The sequence below is a fragment of the Sander vitreus genome, chromosome 15 (assembly GCF_031162955.1).
Source record: "Sander vitreus isolate 19-12246 chromosome 15, sanVit1, whole genome shotgun sequence".
In the NCBI taxonomy this organism is placed as follows: Eukaryota; Metazoa; Chordata; class Actinopteri; order Perciformes; family Percidae; genus Sander; species Sander vitreus.
Window position 1 is genome coordinate 13,914,161 of NC_135869.1, and position 16,183 is coordinate 13,930,343.

Consider the following 16,183-nt stretch of genomic DNA (forward strand, 5'->3'; position numbering starts at 1 on the left):
GTCTGCCACCTTCTTCTTTGGGCATGCACTTTCCAAAGAGAATATGCAAGGTGTCTATTACTATTGGTGACAAAGTGACAGCAACTCAGATTTTTCCACTGATGTGTGAAGAGCTGTGTGATGCTGCAGCGCGGCCCTCAGCGCCCCTCCTCAAATAATAGCGCAGGAGCAAAAGAGCAACTCAAGCCAGGTGAGCAGGCCACCCCTCTCCCTCTCTTTTCTCACCCTCCACATACAGTGGGATGTTTGTGTGCCTGTAATACTCAACCAGGATATACAATTTTTATATTCTTGGTTCTCTAGATTCTAGCTATGGAAAACATGTTCAGGCTACAAATATGATCATAGTGTGAGAAGGAACAATAATAACAAGCAGGACATATCACCATGACGACTGGATTTTGCTGCTGCTTAAAAACTCAACAGGATTGGTAATGTTCATTTTTTAGCCTACAGCTCTTTTCACCAATATAAAAATGGTTTTATATATATATATATATATATATATATACACACACATACATACATATAGTAGTGCGCTGAATGTTTTTTATGTCCTTAATAAAATAAAGTGTTTTTTAGCAAGCTATTATTTCAGTTATATCGTTTTATTTTCAAGTTTTATTCATAATTTAAATATCTAATTTACTTATGCTACAAAACAGCCATGCCAATTACTTAAAAAGAGCTCTCATTGAGGAAAAACATGCGTTTTAATTTGATAGGCTTTTAATTATTTATCGATTATTGATCATTAACATGGCTGACAACTGACTAAGGAAACTGTCAAAAATGTGCATGCATAATACATCAATGTTCAATGCATTCATTTTAGGTTGTAAAAACAACTACACTATTCTTTTGATCTATACCTGGTTGCTTATCCTATCCGAATGGCTTATAAAGCACATCCATAATGTTGAGAGGTGACCCGACACTGTAGGTAAGAGGAGTTTGGGCCTGCTCACCACAGTGCTTCAGAGACAGGGGGATGGAGAGAGTGGGAAAGACAGAAACAAGAGAGCTGCCTGCACTATTATCTTTGTGCCTCTTCAGCAAAAAATGCAGTCCCAGTTGCACAAGCACCATGCCAGCACAGAATGACAGAGGGTACTGTACACCGAATCACTGTGTAATAGGGAGGGAGCGAGAGAGAAATAGAGGTAGAGAGAAAACAGATGTAGATTGTGACAGTAGTGAAACAGAGAGAGAGAAAAAGACAGTCAGAGAAGCGTTACAAGGACCCTAAAGATAGGAGTAAGAAAGCAGAGCGTGCAAATACAAACCGGGTCATTGCTGCTTAGCTAATAGGGGCCAATTCGCTGCAGGAGAGAAATGTCGAACACCCCAAGTTGTGTACAATAAGATAACTGTCCTATAGACACAAACACTAACACAAACTCTAAAACTACATAGACACACTCATTCAAAACAAATGTAGCCATTCACACCATCTTATGTGCACTTTGTTTGCTAATTGGAGTGGAATAAGCACTGGCCACTTTTTATAAACTGCAAAATAATCAGATATATAAATGTAAACTCTACCTAATTGGGCTGTTTTTAAATCCAAAATCGGTCCTGCACCATGTGCATATTCTTGTTTAACAGGGTTTCATTTATGGTCACACCCCGCTGAATATTTTAAATCAGTGAATCCATAAATCAGAGTGGTTAAATAGGTAAATCACCAAAACAAATAAAACTACAGGTCTCTGTACAGCAACCTTCCTCAAAGCAACTATATCCAGAACAGAATCTTGTCGTTAGAAAATACCTTCTGAATGAGTTTAAAATGAACAGCTAGAATATTTAGAAAACAGCCTTTAATGACAGTGCTTTATCCACTCCATGCTTTCAGAGTCATCTCATTGTGCTAAGATGACTAACAATGACTAATGGGAGACTGATACAAAATTCAAATGTTTATCTGTAAGCTTTACATAAAACAAGATCTAGCATATACATAATCATTTTAACTGTCACACAGAAAATGGAGTAGGCAGAGGACATGGGAAATGGCAGGGACTAAAAGGGTATTAATGGACATGAGACAAGTGATTCTACAGGTTAGGTGGCAAGTGTGTTCAAGAAAACACTGGATGCATCTACATGGACATAATGAATGGAGTAAAAAGGTGTGGTTCTTATTCCTCCCTGGAACAATCATCCACTCTCACAGCTGGTCCAATGGTGCGGGATGATGTATGATGCCTTACCGATTCGATGGGCTTGTCCAGGGACGCCTGTTCCAGCTCCAACTGGCCCTCTTCATACTGGTCAAAGTGATTCCCACCCTAAGTGACACATTTAAAAGCTTAATTTAGACATATATAATTTAGTCCTGCTTGACTAGTAGAGGAGCTATAAGAATTAGTCGATTGACAGAAAAATAATTAGCATCAGTTACATCATTTTTCAAACAAAAAGCAGAGTTCCAGACAGTCCTGAGGATTAGCTGCTTTTCTCTGCCTAGTGTAAAAGTAAACAGAATATCATTTGGTGTTTTGAGTATGAGTTGGGCAAAACAAGCAATTTGAAGACCTCTGGAAAATTGTAATCACCATTTTCTGACATTTTAAAGAACAAAAGATTAATAGAAAAAAAAAGAAAAAAAATCAACAGATTAATATATAATAAAAAAAAAAAAGAATCATTTGTCACAGCCCTAATTGGTAACAATCACAGAAAGAGTTTCTGAGAAAGAATCCATCACCAAACAAGTTTATACTTTAACACAAGACACTGACTGAGTTTATTTTCATCTCTGTGTATTCAAAACATTGAGACAGCACTGTGAAAGGAGGCTTGTCTACTGTCTATCATTTACGCTGAATGACTGTCAATCACCCAAAACCCCACACCACAAGACATCATACTCATCCAGAGCAATGCTGGGTTGAATAAACTTTGTGAGAACGGTCGACAAGTGATGGAAAATATTTTGTCGGCCAACACATCCATTAAGTAGATGTGCATTTTATCATGAAATATCATTAACCAAAATGATCGCAACATATGCTTTCATGATAGTATTTACACTTCAATGAAAGCAAAACACACTTTAAACACTGTTTACTGTATATAAAGAAATATTTATGAAGAATATAGAGTATATTAAAATAAATATGAAGAGAATTCAACATAAAAGGGCAGCATAAGCAAGCTCCATGCACCAGAGGAAAGAAGTACACACAGCAGGTTTGCTACAACTGGAAATGTGACCGTTAGTTTCATAACCCATCCCATTTTCCAGTTATTATAATTTAAAAGAGCCTTCAATATGACGTTTGTATTATAACTTATATTTTAGTAAGCAAACGCTTTAGTTTATTCAAAGCTATGACTGAAATTGTACTTGACAGAATTGATTTCTTTCTTTTTCTGGAAAATGTATTCCAGGAGTGACAGCAGTGATGGGCTTGCTACCCCAACCAAAAGGTGTGTGTTTATAGAGCAGTTTCTGCTCGGAGACAGATGGCTCCCCTCTTTAGCAGCAGAGGAGAGACGAAGGTCATGTTTGTGTGTCTGTTTTCTACTGACCTTCACACAAGCAGAAAACTGAAAGATTCCAAAAATAGTCCATGGCTGGTATATCATTTACTAGATGCTTGCAGCCACTAGCAAACTGATGTGTGGACATCAAAATCTTATGTAACTACACAAAACAATATACTACAGATAAAGAGATGGAACATGCACAAACAGCAGGATATTCATCATCATATCATTAGGTCTTCTTGCTTCATTGCAAAATTAGTTTCTACAGTCTGCAGCAAACATTACTGTAAAAAGACAATGCTAACATGGGCTAGGTCATTCAAGAGGCTTACCCCCACAGTCTCTAGGGGAATCTGGGTTTGCAGAGATAAGCAACTACTCAAATCAGCCCACAATAATGAGGTGATTTGATGCCACACTGGCAGTCATTAATTCAGATGAGACAGGACCCCTCATCAGCATGAGTGATGCTGGGGATTATGAGAAAGGGAGGTGCAGAGGAAGAGCAAAGGATTTATTTATGAACAAATGGATGGCTCCCTCATCCGCCATCTCTCCTCCTCAGACCACTTAATGTGCTATCAGCACAGCCCCCACCCACCACAATGACTTCTTATTTTTACTGCTGCTTCCTCATCGCACTGACTCTGGGACACAAACACCACAGCAATGCTGCATAGAAATGATCTTTGCTCTGTCCTCACATTACAAGAGTAATTTCCCATTTGCTCAACAGTGAAATGGACGCTCCACATCACCTCACATTAGGAAATGAAGGACCTACTGTCGATCAGCTCTGTGGATGCTCCAATTGCCTAGTGTGTTTCTGCAGCTCAAGATTAACTGCATGCTAAAGCTCCAACAACAACGTAAATCAATAAAGCGGACAGAGCTGTTGGACTGGTTATGAGATATATATATATAGATATTTATTCATTTATTTATTTATTTATTAGGTAGACCATCTGTGGGTGTTTCCCGCGCCATGTTGCTTGGCAGCAGGCTGTAGTCCATGGAGTCAGAGAGAAACTTTCTGAGCATATGAATGCCTTCACATTAGATCTCCCACACAGAGCTCCACTGTGCTGAGCCAGAGCTGCCATCAACAGACTTATTCAGACCACACAGCAATTCACTTCTCAATGACAAAAAAAAAGCAAAATACTGAGTTCCCACTGAACAGCAACACAGTCGGTTTAGAGCAAAAAACACTAGTAATATCACAAGCAATTATACTTGCTTTAACTTGTAATGGGCTTCATGGCATTTCTGGTGATTTACAATTTTGCCATGCTACAGCAAATAGCTAGTTTCTAAAACAAACAGCTACTGTGATTGTAGCAAAATTTACAATTATTCTCTACAATACCAAAAGCCAGAGCATAATTTACTCTCCATGTGAAAAAACACTTAATAGTGGTATAAGTGACAGAACAAAATGCTGTCAGAAAAATGTAATGACAAGGGTCTGGGTTGGTGTTAATTATTCATCTATACCTTTCCTCTGACCCTGAACATCGCTGTTGATACAGCAACTCTCTTCTTCATTCACAAATCACTAGGAAAAAGCACACAAGGTCACACAGATGAAAATGTTCTTAAAATGGGCATCAATTTTGGTCACCAAATAGGTTTACTATCTAGTATAGTCTGGATCAACGACAGTTAATCTTCTGGATAATCGCCAGAACATCTGTTGCCGCCGGATCTTCCGCTGGATGTCCCTTGGCTTGCAAAACTCTGTTGGTTTCGGGAAACATCAACAAACTTCGAGCTAAAAAGCTATTCACTGAAAATGGCAAGTTTTGAAGAAAATTTGGATCGTGCAACAAGGCAGGCCTGCTTGGTTCATTCAGGGAATGACTGTAAAGATTTACAAAGAATTTGTTTACGGCATTTACTATCTAACTGGGACGTTTGGGGTCCGATTGGTGGGGATTGCTATGGACAAAATACACATGGCAATACATTGGTAAGAGCTAATTACATTGAACCATGTATCCAGCTAATTTAAATAGCTCAGAACAGTTAACTTCATTAAATATTGTATGCAAACATTTTCTTTTGCGGGGTGCAAATGTTCCACCAAATCAAGTTCCTTCCAGAGACCAATTTGCAGATACACCGCCGCTGCGACCGGAGCTTAGCGCCGCCCAAGACAATTCTGATTGGTTTAAAGAAATGCAAACAACATTTTTTTCTCCTATCCAGGAGTGTTTGTGTGGAGGGGCCAGACCTTACTCTGCAGCGCTGTGGAGATGGGTCTGGCACATGAGACTAACTATGTAGTAATTATCTCAACATTCATGGTAATGTCTTTGTTTATATAAGACAATGACACCAAAACTTCTAATTGTACAATGTGATGTGTGTAAAGATGGTTCCTGAAAGAAATGTTTTGAAACTGTTAGACAAATTACCTGTGCATGACTAGAAACAGCCCCCAGGTAATTTCAAAACTCTTGACTTAAGTCTGAGGCTGGTTTTATTTGATAAAACAACTCTAAATGACTGCAAAACAATGTACTGATATTAAGAAGGGAGGGATTTTGATACATTATCTTGCTTCTGAGAAAGCATGTGCAGCAGCATGACACCTGCATTTATGATTATTTAAGATGTTTCACTTGTACAATTAGTTGGTAGATAAGCCAATAACAATTATGTCAAATAAATAAAAACTTGTCAGGTGGCTTAAAAATATTTATGGACACAAAGTAGGACTGATGCTGGGTAAAGCAGGGATAACATAACGTCAACGGAGGAATTTGTGAGGAAATAAATGTGATGAATGGCAGGATGTTTACGAAGAGAAAAAACAAGATAAACTACAAATATGGACTAAGCTTATTTTGTCTATCAGTAATGTTGTGTTTGGCTTTTACTGGGTGTGGTCTTAGATTACAGATGGGCAAGTGAAAGACAAACGCTCATATGTGGGTTGTGAAATTCACCAACTTAGCTCTGGCACTACTGTTGTAAATATACAACCTGGAATAATTTTTAAAAAAAAGTATGCGATCACTGTGCAAAAGGGATGGATTTAGTCCAACAATTAATTGACAACTCCACACAGCTGAAGCTAAATAAGAATCCCTTGTTACCATCTCAGTGTGTACAGCCTACTGTTTCCAGTGAAGAATACAATTAACTCGCATTATAGAAACAAACAAAATCGAGCTGAGCTAAAATAGGTCTGACAATGTTACAACAAAAACAGCAATTCAATCGTGTTAACTAACTTACTCTCATCAGATAGCTTATTAGTGGCAAGGACATGGTGTTAATCTAAAATCAATCGATAATGAACGTTATTTCTCACACTTAGCTAGTAGCCAAGTAGCGAGATATTTGAAGTAATTGCAGGTAATGTCATTAAATTACTAGCTAGACCAATATACCGCTGGGTGTAACTGTGTTAATTTTAACGTGCTAACTATCTGCGGTGGTTGTGTTCTGGTTGTCAAAATGATACAGCCATTTCTTGCTAGTAGTGCTCCATTTCTTGCTAGTAGTGCTCAATGTGCGTACAAGTTAGCTACGTGCTAGCTAGCTATCCATCGTTAGCATATGTCGATAAATAACTAGACCATCCAAGGTCACTAACAAGCTAGATGGACATCGATATATATATATTGCCGTTGCGTGGTAAAGAGGGTTGCGTAGTATGCATAATGGCACAGCTCATAACCCATGATATGAGCCAAATATAGCACGCAGCCAGCCAAACACTGAGACGTAAGGGAAGTTAAATTCAAAAGAGCCGCAGTGCACTAGCCACTAGCGTTAGCTTAGCTAGCTTGCAGTGCTAGCAAGCGACATATACACCGAAGTGCACGATGAAGTTTATAATGATTCAAAGCAGCCCGAGACGTTTTAGTCCCTATTTATGTGCTAAAACATCCAGACATTGTAAAATACATGTACACCGTCCATCGTCTAACATGCATTACCTTGAAATCACGTTCTTCGTTGAACCTAGAAAATCTGTCGGCCATTTTCTGAACAGAGCAGCAGCTTCTCTATCGCTCCGTCTGTGTCCAACAAATGCGCGCTGTGCTGCTGATGATGTGCACGTCGCAAACGATTTAGTCTCTGTGAATTGACCTTTCACTAACAATTTCCACCAAGATGTTATCATTTAACATATGGGAATTACTGGAAGCTATATTAATACTGTAATGCCTGTAGTTAATTTGTGTGCCCAGAGTGTCAGTTGTTTTTTTGTTAATTTGATTAATTGCCGATTTGTTTGGAAAATTGCACTAGTAAAGTACAATAGCAACTAATGCAGGTCCTGCAGTATTATGCAATTTGTTTTAATTTCATGGCCCTGTCTTGTAGAAGATTAAAAATCTAGTTTTAAGACCTTAAAGACAAACTGGACCGTAGTAGCCATATTCTTATAACCTAGCATTTTATTTATTTATTATATTATTAATAGTAAACATCAATGTTGTTTTTGATATATTGTACTCACTGGTTGGTCTCTGTTCATATTATGTGTAGTCTTCTGTGTGCAGCGCACTATACTTAACAGATTACATACACAATGCATATGGAAAATGAGGGGTGGGGTGTTAGTGCCCTTAACAAATTAAACCGGCCATGCATGTAAGCATCATAATAATAATTATGATAACTATTTCTGTATGATAAGAATAGCCTCAGAGCATTTCTAGTGTAAATTGGTACATGACATCCCTGAGGACATGTTTGCTTTGTTTAGCCTAATTGTGCTTTCCTGAGGAATTAGGCCGGGTGACAGGTGGTCTGAAATTTTCTATTTATTTTTCACACAAGTGCTGATTGACAGCTGTTTGTTGTTGATCAGGCGATCCTGTCCTAACATTTCTCTAGGCCAAACTAGTTCAAATATGCCTATTTAAAACAGGAGTGGATTTTACTGGTTGAACTGGGGAACCATAGTATTAGCTGTGATGACTACAAAAGGGTGAATCCCCCTTGTGCTTGCTTTGTTTAAACAACACACTTTAATTGTTTCCTTTGAGAATCTCTTGGTCTTTGTTCACAGAGTGTCAGGACAGGAAGATATCCAGGGATTTTACTTGGTATTGAAAAGGGGAGATTACCAGATCATCTAAGCAAAGGCACAAAACCATGGTTTTTGTAATACATAGTCGTACATAGGTTGTTCATGTTGTGTTTTTTATTTTTTTTATTTGCAAACCTGCACTAAACAGTGATAATTGGTTACACCACTAAAACCGGCCATAGTATACATTCATCAAAAGTTTTACTAGTGTAAATGGATATGGCTGTTACATTTTATTGCCCTACACCTTAAAATGTTGGTCACATTTGACTTCAGAAGTACAGGATATGAACATCAGTGCTAAGCTTAACAATGAATTGCTTGTGGAAAGTATTAGACAGTAATACTTACTATAGCCTAATAAATTAAATGTTATTACAGTATAATTACCTTAGATTGCACATCAGGCAACCTATACTTTATATTTTAAACACACTTATTGTGAGAAATAATTTCATCACTGGCAAAATGCAACTTTAATGCAACAATTTCAGAGATGTACAGTTTGGTACCACTAGATGTCACTAGTTGGCTAGTTCACAGGTTGCCATGGTGAAACAGTGTAAACATCCCCACAAACACATTACCGGTACTCTGACTTCATTCAGAGATATTTGTTGATCATTTTTTCAGTCACAGTTGAAACACTCTGGTGGTAAATTTACTGTGAAAGGGTGTAACTGTCCATGTTAGGGATAAAGCCTTATGCTGCTAACATATGGAATTGATTTACTAAAGATAAAATAGACATGCATGTAATATTTGATACTACATGTATAAGAATGATTTAGCTTTATTTAGTAGGTTCATGTGAAGGAAATCAAGGTTTCCTCAAGGTGTAATGAAATGAAGCAGACTTATGCTACAAAACAAATGTACATTTTTGCACATTTGTTTAAATGTTTATCTAATTTCTTCAGGCCTTTAAAAATCACTCTAATAAAAACTAAAAAGTGCTCTTTGGTTGACCTGGTTACAACCTGTAGAAAACTACACACTGCAATCAGGGTTCACAAGTAGACATTGTTTTAAGGGTTAATAAGCTAAGCAAGTTTGGTCTTAATAATGTTTTCCACCCTTACAAGAATAGAATTTCTACAAGAATACTGAACTTTTGGATTTGCTACAAAATCGTTGGTCTATAAAGGGCAGGTGTAACAAACAATCATCAAAACAATCATCTATACCATCTATCAACCTTCATAAATCTGTATTAGTGTCCAACTAACCAAAGCCTGTAGTCATCAGTGGGCAAACAGTGAAGTTAGCTAAATAATAATGCAATGAATGGCACTTGTACATGTCAAGGGTTGCCTGATCAAACATCACATTATATCAACACTCTACTCTCCTCGATATATGACAACATTGTTATCGGTCTCATGAATCTTAATCTCGTAGAGCAGGTTGGATGGGAGCACCTTCACCATGTTGTCCCAGATGTAAACAGCCACGTTCTCAGTTGTGCTGACAACATTGGCAAAGTATGGGACGTCCTCATCCAGGTTTTTATGGTCCAGTGGAATCATGATGACTTCCTCAATGCACCTCTTCAAGTCTGTCAAGTTCATGACCATGCCAGTCAGCGAATCAATCTTTCCACGCACTGTTACCTCCACTTTGTAGTTGTGTCCATGACCATTGGGGTTGTTGCATTTTCCATAAACTCGTTTATTCTCCTCATCACTCAAGTGAATGCTGTGGAGTCGGTGACAGGCGCTGAAGCTCTGGGCCCGCGTGATGTATCCAAAACGCTCAGCTGCGCTGTTGCTCACATATATTCCAGCCATAGTCAGAAGCCGCCTATTGAGAGAGGGACAGATAATACTATGCTGGGAGCCAGAAAAGAGCGGAATTAAATGGTCAGGCAACCTATAATGTTAGATATCATAGACTGTATAAATACAGTCGGATACGGGCTTTTGTCTCGTGCTTTTGGAGCCAGAGTCTGCGCAGTAGTGGAGCTGCGCGTTATCCAAATCCCGCCCATAAACCCGTCCGACCAATTGCGAGTCAATAACAGATGTCAATCATGACGTTTCACCAAATTTTATTTTATTGATTTATTTATTTAACCTTTATTTAACCAGCTAGGCCGTTGAGAACAGGTTCTCATTTGCAACGGTGACCTGGCCAAGAAAAGCATAGGCGTGCAAGACAACATATAGTTTCACATTCAATACAGTACAAGAATACAGAATACAATAGGCCTACGCTACATAAAGTGCAGATTAAGTGGGCATTACAAATGCCGGTAGGCCTACGTAGTGAGGTGTATAGTAAGTCGATGGATATGCAATACATGAACAGAGAGTCAATACACTGCTGAGATGGTGTAAAGAGTCGATGGTGTAAAGAGTCAATAAACAGTTAGTCTAGTGGTCTAGTTAGTGAAGTAGATCAGTTATAACACTATATATATATATATATATATATATATATATATATATATATATATATATATATATATATATACAGTCTAGATAAATGCTAAAGTGTAATGAAGAGTAAATAGTGCAAGTTGCGGTCTATTAATAGACAGTCTAAATGCTGAGATGTAGTAAAGAGTCAATGTACAGTTAGTGCAAAGTGTGGTCTAGGTAGCGATGAAGATCAGTAATATCACAGTATACAAGAATAGATTATAAATGCTGAAATGTAGTGAAGAGTTAATCAGTTAGTGCAGATTGTGGTCTAGATAGCGAATTAGATCAGTAGATGTGCAAAAAGTGTGTGACAACAAAGGTGAAATAACGGTTGAGCATAGGGCAGGTGAATAGTGCAAATTAGCGTAAACAGATATGATAGCAATGCAGGTGAAGATGTTCGTTTGTGCAACTATGCAATGGGGCATGACAGAGACAATGGGGTAAGGGTGTGCAAAAAATAGCGTCAAATAACTAATTAAAACCAAACATATCAGAAAATCGAAAACTTGAACATAGCCTACATCAGCGTGATGAGAATTAGGCCTACCTTAAATGACAGAAAACATAAAATGGTTGACTTGTGGGCAACTTTACTCCTTTCGTCATATTGTAGTGGAACATTAACGTTAATTAAACAGTAACGCCTACATAAACAGTGAACGTGTTTACAGAACTGTGAATAAATGGACCACCGAGTCCAAAGTTATACAGCGAACTGGACATTGGCAAATTTTCAACCCAGAAAACGTGTTAGAAACTAAGTTCAGCCGTTCGACCTCAGTGGCTTATTTAGATAGGCCTGATACAACTATATTATATTGACCATTAACCTGTGTCACGACGGTGGTTAACAACTAGGTCAATCAACCCAGGGTTTCCCAATCCAGCGGCGCGCGCGCGCGTTCACATAGAAGAGGCGGTGTTCACCCCTCTCTCTCTCCTCTCCCTCCTTCTCTTTTTTCTCTCTCTCTCTCTCTCCCTCTCCCTCCCTCTCTCTCCCTCGCCCTCTCTCTCTCCCTCTCTCTCTCTCCCTCTCTCTCTCTCCGCGTACCGATCTTCTAAGAACGGTGACGCCGTTATCAATCGAGTATTGATTGGTCAGTAGGCGGTGCTTTTACACCAGCTGCTCTCGGTGCCCAAAAGTGTTCAAACTAAGTTAATCAGAAAACGGTACATCACTGAAAACACCAGTGAAACATTCATTCATGCTTTTCTCCTCCATATCCGCCCTCACTGGGGTCTCAGTCACTGAGCTTGTAGATAATTTCAACTGTAAAATTACAAATGTTATTGATGCTATTGCTCCCACCAAGGTCAAAGCTGTCTCTGGTAAGAAAAGATCTCCATGGAGAAATGTTATACTGGTGAGAACAGAAAAAAGAGAGTGTCGAAAAGCTGAACGCAGGTGGCGAAAAACTAATCTCCAGGTCCATTATAACACCTATAAAGAGAGACTTCGCATTTATAATTTGGAACTAAGGAATGCATGACAGTCCTTCTTCTCTGACATTATCGCCAGAAACAATAATAATTCACGTGTTTTGTTTGCTACTCTCGATAGGTTAACAAACCCTCCAGTACCAGTAGCATCTGAACTGTTGTCTACCAAGGCTTGCAATGACTTTGCCTCCTTCTTCAAAGATAAAATTCAGAAAATTAGACAGTCAGTGCCTCTGTATCAAGTAGGCTACAGGATATGTGCTGTCACAGTGTTCACGCAAAACAAATTCCAATATGACACAATTTCATACAATCAACCGTAAAAACCTGGAGGACATTAGGCCTATACAACATCTGAAAACCTCCTCCTGTTTTGATATTCTACCAACGGGTATTTTCCAAAATGTTTCGAATTGTTTGGCTTCTGATCTTCTACAGATTGTAAACACGTCTCTTCTCTCAAGTATCTTCCCACAGGCCCTGAAAACTGCAGTCATCAAGCCACTCCTAAAAAAGAACAATCTAGACACGTCACTAATGACCAACTAGGCCAATATCAAACCTTCCATTTTTAAGTAAAATCATTGAAAAAGCGTTTTTTCAACAACTCAACCTTTTCTTGTCACTAAACAACAGTTTTGATGCCTTCCAGTCGGGTTTTCGACCACACCACAGCACTGAGACGGTTCTTGTTAAAGTCTTTAATGACATCCACTTAAACACAGACTGTGGCAAAACTACAGTCTTAGTATTACTTGATCCCAGTGCTGCATTTGATATGGTCGACCATGACATATTACTAGACCGATTGGAAAACTGGGTTGGCCTTTCTGGCTCAGTACTAAAGTGGTTTGAATCCTATTTAAAGAATAGGGACTACTTTGTGTCTATAGGTAATTATACATCTGAGCATACAAATATGATGTGTGGAGTTCCCCAAGGCTCAGTTCTGGGGCCTCTTCTGTTTAACATCTACATGGTTCCACTGGCTCAGATTTTGGAAAACAACAAAATAAGTTCCCATAGTTATGCGGATGACACACAAATTTACATAACCTTATCGCCAGGGGACTATAGTCCAATACAACAACTGAATATGTGCATTGAACAAATTAACGACTGGATGTGCCAGAACTTTCTTAAATTAAATGAAGAAAAAACTGAGGTGGTTGTTTTTGGAGCAAAAGAGGAACGATTAAAAGTCAGCACTCAGCTTCAAACTACAATGTTAAAAACAACAGACAAAGCCAGAAATCTTGGTGTAGTCATGGACTCAGACCTGAATTTTAACAGCCACATTAAGACAATTACAAAGTCAGCCTATTACCACCTTAAACATATATCAAGGGTTAAAGGACTTATGTCTCAGCAGGATTTGGAAAAACTTGTCCATGCTTTTATCTTCAGTAGACTTGACTACTGTAACGGTGTCTTTACAGGTCTCCCTAAAAAAATCAATCAGACAGCTGCAGCTGATTCAGAACGCTGCTGCTCGAGTCCTCACTAAGACCAAGAAAGTGGATCACATCACTCCAGTTCTGAAGTCTTTACACTGGCTTCCAGTGCCTCAAAGAATTGATTTCAAAATACTTTTGCTGGTTTATAAATCACTAAACGGTTTAGGGCCAAAATACATTTCTGATCTGCTACTACACTATGAACCACCCAGACCTCTCAGGTCGTCTGGGACAGGTCTGCTTGTTGTCCCCAGAGTCAGAACTAAACAGGGGGAAGCAGCGTTTAGTTTTTATGCTCCACATATCTGGAACAAACTCCCAGAAAACTGTAGGTCCGCCGCAACTCTCAGTTCTTTTAAATCAAGGCTGAAGACCTATCTTTTTGATGTTGCCTTTCTTTGAATAACTGTTCATTTCTTATACTGAAGTTGCATTGACACTGTATGACAATCTATATAAGCATATAAAGAGAAATTCCTATTTTATCTGCTTTTATATATTTAATTGTTTTAACTGCTCTTCAATGTTTAATTTCTTATAGCCTACTGCAATGTAACTTTTATTCTCGTATTTTATCTGTTTTTAATTTTTTTTAATCTGTTTTCATGTAAAGCACTTTGAATTGCCCTGTTGCTGAAATGTGCTATACAAATAAAGCTGCCTTGCCTTGCCTAATCTCCAATTTAACCTGCTCCCGACCAGGTTAGGTGTTCAGCGTAAATTACCACGGCGATTTAACCCGGTAACAAGTGATCCACCGTCGTGGTACATAAAACCCTGGGTTGAGCCTGAAGTTACCTCGTTAACGCCAAATCTTGCTTCGTAGTAGGCTACAGGCCAGGTGTGCAAGTATGAATACTATACCTACTGTGTGAGGATGCATGTGTGTGTTTACTTGTGGCTGGCTGAGTGAGATGTATTTGACCTTTCTGCATTAGCCTACTCTGCAAATATTAGCTATGAAAGCTGCAGTGATGATAGTGTAAACCAGGCCTGTTGGCTGGTATTTGAAATATGTGCGGTGGGCTAATCAGAGTTTTATGGTGCTGTTGATATCGGCAATCTTAGTGCATAAAAAACATGAATCAATCTCTCTCTCCCTCCCTTTCGTTCGCTCGCTAGACCGCGGCGGGTGCGTATCTGCGTGTGTGTGTGTGTGTGTGTGTGTGTGTGTGTGTGTCAAGGGGAATTCTAAATTTCAGAACACCCTCACTGAAAAGTCGAGTAACCCAATAGCACCAATTGCAAAAGAAAATCTCTGGCGCCGCCACTTTATAGGCCTATTGGGTTTTTTGCAACCAGCCACCGGAGGGCGATCGAGCTTTACTTTTGGAGAGTTGTCATGTCGTCCATCTTTATTTCAGTCAGAGACGGTTTCATAGCAAGCATCCATGATAGCAAGGGGGTAAGCTTCGCTTCAGAGCTCGAATCTCCTATGGCGCCATTTTGATGCTACAAAGCGACACCCGAAGTTAGCATTCCATTGACTGCCATTCATTTTGACGTCACTTTGACAGTGAATAACTTTACATCTGAAGCGTTTAAAGACTTTATTTGTCCATTGTTTATTTCTAAAGAAACACGACAATGTATAAAAGGCTCCATTACCTTGTACATCACGTTATGGCTCCGTAGTATACGTTTTTGTAAAAAATAGGCTAACGATTGTGTCATAACCACGCGACTTACTGTCGCATAGTAGAGGAATTACCGTATAGTACAGGAGAAGCTCGCAGGCAGTTTGGATTTATATTAGCTGTTTAAGTTTAATTACTAATGTTAACTAGCATTTTAGTTAGCAATAATTAGCCTGTGTCCATGTTATCTCCTTACATATACATACGCTCTCCGTCTCTGCAAGATTGGGAATGATTGAGATTTCTCTTGGCACAGCTACCAGAAGACTTACAACTTTCAGACACGTTGCTCACGTCACATTTACGTCGTTTCTCTCAGTTGGAGGCTGCGCAGTAACGCTCAGCGCTCACCGGAAAAGTGCTTCTAAAGGCCTTCACTGGTCTCCGTCCAGAGCAACGGGATCTGTTGGTCCATTTTATATATGTCTATGTTTCATAGACAGTCTATGTTTCATAGACTGTATAGGCCTTGTAGAAGCACTTTTCCGGTGACTCAATGTCACTCAACTCAAAGTCAGTGTCAATGTAATTTTTTAGTCTTTGCAAATAATGTTTTGCTGGATAGCACCGATGGAGAATTTTAAAGGGAATCTTGAAGGGAAGGTCCAAACTTTTTTCCACCAGACATTTGAAACAAATCTTCCCTGTAATGGATAACATATG

The 16,183-nt window shown here is 38.9% G+C and overlaps 2 protein-coding genes across 7 annotated transcripts in view; both read right to left on the reverse strand.

Annotated features, from left to right (window-relative positions):
• gpatch8 (G patch domain containing 8) overlaps window positions 1-7,564 on the reverse strand; it is a 29,444-nt gene extending 21,880 nt beyond the window's left edge. For 3 of the 6 annotated variants that reach the window (XM_078270010.1, XM_078270014.1, XM_078270012.1), the window contains exons 1-4: window positions 7,455-7,519; window positions 4,999-5,059; window positions 2,220-2,297; window positions 1,287-1,322 (exon numbers count right to left, since the gene is read on the reverse strand). Coding sequence is in view for 2 of the 6 variants with exons in the window: in XM_078270006.1 (XP_078126132.1) it covers window positions 2,220-2,297; window positions 4,999-5,049 (129 nt within the window). In the remaining 4 variants the exon portion in view is untranslated. Of the gene's footprint in view, window positions 1-1,286; window positions 1,323-2,219; window positions 2,298-4,998; window positions 5,060-7,454 lie in introns of all 6 variants that reach the window. The other 3 variants (XM_078270006.1, XM_078270011.1, XM_078270009.1) reach the window with 2 other exon arrangements.
• A 1,770-nt stretch (window positions 7,565-9,334) lies between these two features.
• Window positions 9,335-10,517, reverse strand: pts (6-pyruvoyltetrahydropterin synthase). Its single transcript, XM_078270214.1, has one exon. The coding sequence runs from the start codon at window positions 10,345-10,347 to the stop codon at window positions 9,901-9,903; it is 447 nt and encodes a 148-aa protein (XP_078126340.1). The 5' UTR covers window positions 10,348-10,517; the 3' UTR covers window positions 9,335-9,900.
• Window positions 10,518-16,183: the final 5,666 nt, after the last annotated feature.

What these genes read in the sequence shown, in the direction of transcription:
- pts (XM_078270214.1), bottom strand. Translation starts at nt 10,347, where the DNA reads ATGGCTGGAATATATGTGAGCAACAGCGCAGCTGAGCGTTTTGGATAC.